Source organism: Ceratotherium simum, chromosome 7, assembly GCF_057802395.1.
Source record: "Ceratotherium simum simum isolate JZ-2026a chromosome 7, ASM5780239v1, whole genome shotgun sequence".
NCBI lineage: Eukaryota > Metazoa > Chordata > Mammalia > Perissodactyla > Rhinocerotidae > Ceratotherium > Ceratotherium simum.
Window position 1 is genome coordinate 28233169 of NC_141906.1, and position 7464 is coordinate 28240632.

Consider the following 7464-nt stretch of genomic DNA (forward strand, 5'->3'; position numbering starts at 1 on the left):
TGTCTTGTTGACATAATGGAAATAACGTACCACAAGAGAAAAATAGAATGCTGAATCAAAATTCATTATGTTCAGGAGTATAATCTTTACTTTAAAAATGCTAAGATAAGTTGGTCCCTTTATTTTGTGTATATTCTCAATTCAAGCAAGACAAAAGAAAGTATCTCATTTTGCATTATATACATATGCTACTACAAATTAAAGCCTTAAAAATCCAAAATTAAATTAATCTCAAAGTATAATGAAAAAAATCTATGATCATTTTTTGTATTCAGATGAAAATGGTAGAAATAATATGTCTTTTTGGCCCAAAAAGCATAAATATTTATTCTCTTCAGGCTAAATGTTATTAACTCGTTATTTTTATGTTGTTAAGGCAAGCATGAACCAGTCTCTCAAAACTTTTGCTTTGGATACGACATAGTAGATAATGCCATGATAATGTTCCCATTGTGGCAACTACAAAAAGACAAATACATTGCCAAAATCATATATTAAGTCATCAGAGAGCTAGGGAAACAAGGATAAGACCAACAAAAATTCAAGAGACAGGAGAACCATTGAAAAGCAAGTTGACAATTGCACACCACTTTCTCCCCCCGGAACTATCTGCTGATTCTGGACATGGGCTAAGGATCAATCTCGGCCCAGGAAGAGGGCTTCTCCTAGGGGAAGGAAGAAAAGCCAACAGAGCTTTTGGTAGCCATACAGGACTGCAGTAAAAACCTCAGAACTTTCATGTCTCAAATGCACCATTTTCTCCTACATTTCCTGAGGACTGTGGCTGCTCTCAAAGCTGGGGAACTAAGCCAAATATTCTAAAAGGCAATATGAAATTTCTTGCATTCCTGCCAGGGTGAGGAGGCATGACCAAACCATGTCTTAACCTCTCTTTTCTGTCATTTTTCAAAGTTTGAAGCCACATGGAGTGGAGTCTAAAGAGATAAGTTAAAAGACTGAAGGGAAGAACTGAATCTTCCATAGTTATTTGTAAGACTGAGGAGAAAAGGGCCTTCCAGGATCTTAACTGAAATCTCTAAAGACTTCTGCTCTAGGAATAAGAGTATAGAAGACAAAGACTGAGTCTGACTAAAACTCAAACCTGGTCTTGACTCAGGCCAAGGCCTCAATGGAGTGAGTGGTCAGCTGCTTGCCTTGTTTGTACAACGAAAGATAGAGAAAACACTTCTGATGGAAGACAACATCATCTGCAGCCTCTATAGGTTATTTATTAGATTATCAATCATAAAATAAAAAACTACTAGACATAAAAACAGGAAAAACTTTATGATCAGTGATCAAGGAAAAAGCTAAAAAGAAAAGCAGACTGATAGATGACCCAGTAATTGGAGTTATCAGACAAGGACTATAAAATTTTAATAAATATTTTCTTTAAGAGAGAAAATATGGTGAAATTATTTAAAAGTATGAAGAATTTATCCAGAGAATTAGAATCTGGGAAAAATTTAAATGAATATTAGAAGACTGAAAAACCTGATTATCTGATAATAAGCTTTAATGAATGACCAGATTTTACAGAGCAGAACAGGATTAGTGAACTGGAAGATAGATTGATAGAAATAACAGAAACTGAAGTAAGAAAGAGAAAAAAATAATGACAAAAATAATAATAAATGAGCATAAGACACATAATAGACACACTCAAAATTTCTAAATATATTGAGAGAGGAGAGAGAAAATGGGGCAGAAATAGTGTTCAAGGAGATAATTGCTGAAAATTTTCCAAAACTGATGAAAAGTATAAACTCACATACTCAAGAAGTTCAGAAAATCCCAAGAAGGATACATGCAAAGCAAACCACATATAGACACATGGTAATAAATATTCTGAAAAAACAAAAAGACAAAAGAAAATCTGAAATGTTGCCAGAAATAAAAGCACAATACATTCAAAGGAGCAACAATAAAATTTTTAGGTGAATTCTCAATATAAAAGGAGAAAGATGGCAATAGAAGGAAATTTTTAAAGTTCTGAAAAAAATCCCTGCCGATTAAAAATTCTATACCGATGAATAATTTTTTAAAAAATGAAGACAAAATTAAAACATTTTCAGATAAGCAAAACCTAAAATAATTCATCTCTTGCATTCCTACACTAAAAGAAATAATAATGGTGTTTGATAATACCTCTATTTATGTTTGCTCCTATGGATAGAACATTAATATTTTATTAATATAATGGTGTGGCATATTTCAAAAGCAGTAAATAAATCTTTAAAAATATTAGATCTTACGGCATTAAGTGGAAAATAACACAACAGAAATGTCAAATACACCTTTGGGGAGGATTATAAAATAATAAAGTTGAATGGCCACCACATCTCTTTTTTAAAAACTTTCACTTAGCCTTTTTTGTGTAAATCATGTTCACTGAATAACTGATAGACAATTCAGACTAAAATTTTTACAAAAATCACCTGTATCTTATGATTCATATATATGCACCAATCATATGATTTTAGCATAGGTTTATGCATACATGCATAGAAAATATATTTTAATCCATAATATTTAACTTTCTGATCTGGAATGTACTTCTCTGTCCTAAAAAAGCATATTTAGAGCATAGTCCAGTCACCAAAGACACAGACCCACTATGTGGGTTTATTTCTCACTGGTCTATTATATTATATGTAATTCATGTGCTGTCATTAATTTAGGCAATATTACTCTTTTTTTCTTTTGATGAGAGAGATTGGCCCTGAGCTAACATCTGTGCCAGTATTTTGTCTATTTTTTTTGTATGTGGGACACCTCTACAGCATGGCTTAACGAGTGGTGTAGATCCATGCCCAGGATCCGAACCCACGAACCTGGCCTGCCAAAGCAGATCATGCCGAACTTAACCACTATGCCACCGGGCCAGCCCAAGGCAGTTTACTCTTTAGAAATCATTTCTTATACTTCACCATAATTTTTGGTTAACGATTACTTAATATACTATTAGGTATATAATGTATTTTAGCCAAGCAGTAGACTATTGTTAAATATTTATTTCCAAACATTTAAAAGTAGGAATAAAAATGTCATGAACATAAGAAATAATAAATTTTTGCTCCATTTTGTGTTCCAGGAAAGAGAAGAAAAATATAAATACACATATACATATAATTTATGCTAAAATTATAAGGTACAGATGAATTTTTTTGTAATAATTTGTGTGGGAAGTAAAAATTTGAATATGCAGAGGTTATTGAGGAGAATGGCAGAAGAAATGTGCATAAGAGGAATAAAACAAGTACAGCTCTTCATAGTTTAAAATACATCAGAAAAGAAAATTTTAGCAACTATCCAAGAAGAGCTACTGTCTCCAGTTCATATTATTCCAATAGCCAGTCTAAGGTTATAGGGTATAAGTGGTTTAAAGAGGTGAACTGATCTAGTTCTTAACTCTATGAATGAGAAAACTAAGCACCTAAAGACACTGAGATCTAATGACTAATTAGAAGTTTTGGAAGAAACATGAGCAAAATTGTCCCAATGCTGTTGCTCTAGAGACACCAATACCTGGAGTCATTCAACTAGTTTCGCAGCTGTACATTACCACACCCTGAGACTAAAGCTCACCTCATTCATAGAGAGAATTATTGAGAAAAGTACAATGTTAGTTTCCATCACTACATTCATTTCTGCCTTGTAAAGAACACATGAACTACCTGGTCCCTGATCTGTTTTGTCTTGATCCCATAAATGATGGGATTCAGCATAGGTGGAACAAGAATATAGACACTGGCCAGCAGGACATGGATATGGGGTGAGATATGATGTCCAAATCGCTGAGTGAGGACTGAGAAGATGCCCGGTGCATAAAAGAGGATGATGACACAGACATGGGAGCCACACGTGTTGAGAGCTTTGTGGCGAGTATCTCGGGAAGGGATGTGGAAGACAGTACGGAGAATGAGCACATAAGAAATAAAAATTAGCACATCTATGACCAAGGTTGACATTAGGACAAAAAACACATACCAGATGTTTACTTGTATGTCATCACAGGAAACATGGGCCAAGACAATGTGCTTACAAGCAGTGTTTGGGAGGATGTTACTTTTACAGAAAGTCAATCTTTTCAGAAGAAATACTATGGGGAAAACTGTACCATAACTTCTCAGAAAGATAGTCACACCAATTTTCCCTATAAGTGCATATGTAAGAATAGTGGTGTATCTCAGTGGGTAGCAAATGGCAATGTAGCAGTCAAACGCCATCACCAGCAAGATCCCTGACTCAAAGATGAAAGTGGAAGAGAGGAAGAATACCTGAGTAATACAACGATCAAGGGAGATCTTCCCAGCATGGAACCAGAAGATGGCCAAAGCTTGTGGTACTGTGCATGTGGAGAGGACAATGTCTGCTCCAGCCAGCATGCAGAGGAAGAGGTACATGGGTTGATGGAGGCTACTTTTTGTGAGGATAATGCAGATGAGCAGGCTATTCCCAGGAAGGGCAATGACATAGGAAATGAAGAAGGGGATGGAAATCCACACATGCTGGTCCTCAAGGCCGGGGATGCCCAGCAAGCGGAAGACTGTGTGGCTAACACCAGTGTGGTTTAAGGAAGCCGTGTCTGGCGAGACCACTTGAGACTCCACCATCTGTGTACAGAGACAGAGAAAAATACAGATTACATTCAAAGATTTTCTTTGATATCATCAGCACTTTTGGCACCTTACCTGATCCCATTCAATTCAAAGAATGCCAGAAGCTATGTTACATGTAATGATGAAGACTTAGTTTGTTCTCTAAATGAGATCTTAATCACAAAACAAGATAGACATTTATATAACTAAAGAAAATAAAATTATTTAATTAATATCTTAGTTGTACAAAATAAAATTAATACAGTAACACAAGAGAAGAAGTAATGCATTCTGTATTTGTGAAGTTTTTGAGAATGAGTACATATCCAAAGTTACCCTTGAAGATAGTGTAACATGTCAATAGGTGGGAGGAGTGGCAAAAAGAATTTTTCTTATGGGAGGCACTGAATAGAGCTAAGGAGCTCAGGGATTAAGGTCTAGTCCATAGGTGAACTTGCATGTACTACAGTGGTTGATTGTTTAACCCAAGGTCACTATAAAAAATTTCTCAAATGCTTCATGAAAGTTTTCACAGCCCTGATCCAGATGTCTTCTGCATCCTGGAGAAGTCGTCTCAATGTTTCTGCTTTGTTCTGCTGAGAGAATTACCCCTGTTTGGGGCACTTCTCACCTCCTTCATGACACATCTGCCCTTAAGTTACTCTTTTGCCGGCTTTCACAAGGAGTCTCATATCAGAGTACTTATCTCTCAGATAGGAGCATATCTGACTACCTGTCAATGATCCCCCAATTGACTGTGAACTTTCTGTGGTCTGAGTAGTGCCTTTTTCCTTTGTGTATTTCTGGAACCTAGCACACTGAAGCACAGCATAAGTCCTCAAAATGTTCAACAAAACAACCTAATAACAAATATTAAATGAGTGTGATAATGAGCAAGGAAGTCATGAATAAGGCCCTTTAAATACTTTGGATGTTTACAATAGTCAGGATCTGGAGGCCAATACAGAACCTTATCTGTAGGGACTCAGGGGTCATTGGTACATTAAGAGCTAAACAGTTCCTCAAACCCAGAGTCTCTTTGCTCTCCACTCCATGATAGCACTTTACCTTCTCCTAAGACATTCCATAATTGTGACTCTGGTCCAGTGGTATGCTGGTAAACTGGCTCATCAAAATATATACATATATATACACACACACACACAAATATATATAAATAAAATAAATAAAGCTTGATTTGTAGTGTTTTTCAGCTTCCATGATGCATATACTCCCACCATGGACCATTTTAAGGGACCAATATGATATCACAATATCTACAGTTGATGCTCATAAACCTGTATAAACGGCTCCAGCACATAACTGCTCTATTCTTTCCAACTGGGTCTATTTCACTCCAAAAAAAAAAGGTCTTAATATTTTCAGCCACCTGTTTTATGTCCCATAACATCTAGTCAGGAGCAGGTCTTCCCGCCTGAAATTTCCCCTCACAACAAAAAAATTCACTCACCAGCTTCAAATGGAGTTCTCACGGGCTAAAATGGGATTAGTCGCCAAAGGACTCTCAGAGTGATGGGGGCCAGGGACCTGAGATTTTACACATTTGCCTGAAACCCTCAGGGACAACTATTACCCCAGGCGGTGCAGACATAGCGCTGTCCTTTCAACAACACCCTTTCTGACCCATACATTTGGGTCCCATTGTTATGGCTCTTCAACTCTGCCCACACCACTTCTTCCTCCTCAACACCATTCCTGGATTAGGTGGGCACATGTGCCTTCTTCAAATTAATAAACTGTTAGCATTACTGCACAAATATTCCTGTTTCCATTTTAATGAGAATTAGCAAATATTAATTCCACTTTCAGTCCACATGAATAATTTGAAATTAACATATAAATTATTTTAAGCACTGATTATAACAAATATATTCCTTCAAAGTTTAGACAAACTTGAAATTAAATATATACCATATGTTTAAAGTCATTTAAACTTTGGAATTTATAATAATAATGTTTTAAATATTAACATGAGAATACTTTAATATCTTTTTTTAATCTATTTACACTACCCATGTGAGTCAAGGTCAACAATGAAAAATGTTCTGTACTCTTTTCTCTTTTGGCTACCAAATAGTCTACATTTACTTTTCAGTTATCTTATCTAGTAATGCGCCTCTTATTGACACAACGGTCTCCTCTTTTTTATATTGTGTTCCTTATTTTTATTTAGTTAATCCAAGTAAATAGTACATACATATTTGTAAAGGAGAAACAGCTTTATGTCTAACAATCATCTTCGTGTCTGTGTGTGGTAATAGAACCACAGAATTCTAATTGAAATGTTGTAAGAAGCTGATTCAAAAAAACTCTACTCCCACTTAAATTAGAGAGGAGCTCGATAAAAATTCTTACTTATTTGTTGTTGTTGATGAGTTGTACTTTCATTATATGAATATATCTGTTCTCATTGGTGGAGGCTCTGAAGGTTAATGTTATCCACTAGTCAACTTGCCTAGGCCACAGTATCCAGCCATTTGGTCAAACACTAGTCTGGATGTTGCTGTGAAGATATTTTTAGATGAGATTAACATTTAAATCAGACTTTCACTTTGAGCAAAGCAGATTACTCCTCATAATGTTGGTGGGCCTCATCCAATCAGTTGAATGCTTTAAGAGAAAACAGACTGAGGTCCCCTCAAAAAGAGGGAAGTTTTCCTCCAGGCTGTCTTTGGACTAGAGCTGTAACACTAGCTCTTCCCTGGGTCTCCATCCTGCAGCCTACCTTGCAGATTTGGGGCTTGCCAGCCTCCACAAGTGTGTGAGCCAATTCCTTAAAATAAATAAACACACACACACACACTATTGGTTCTGTATCTCTGGAGAACCATGACTAACACAG

General features: G+C 36.0%; 1 protein-coding gene across 1 annotated transcript; it reads right to left on the reverse strand.

The window, feature by feature from the left end:
- Nucleotides 1-3644: 3644 nt before the first annotated feature.
- LOC101400458 (olfactory receptor 52B4-like) lies at nt 3645-4616 on the reverse strand. Its single transcript, XM_004434143.1, has one exon. The coding sequence runs from the start codon at nt 4614-4616 to the stop codon at nt 3645-3647; it is 972 nt and encodes a 323-aa protein (XP_004434200.1).
- Nucleotides 4617-7464: the final 2848 nt, after the last annotated feature.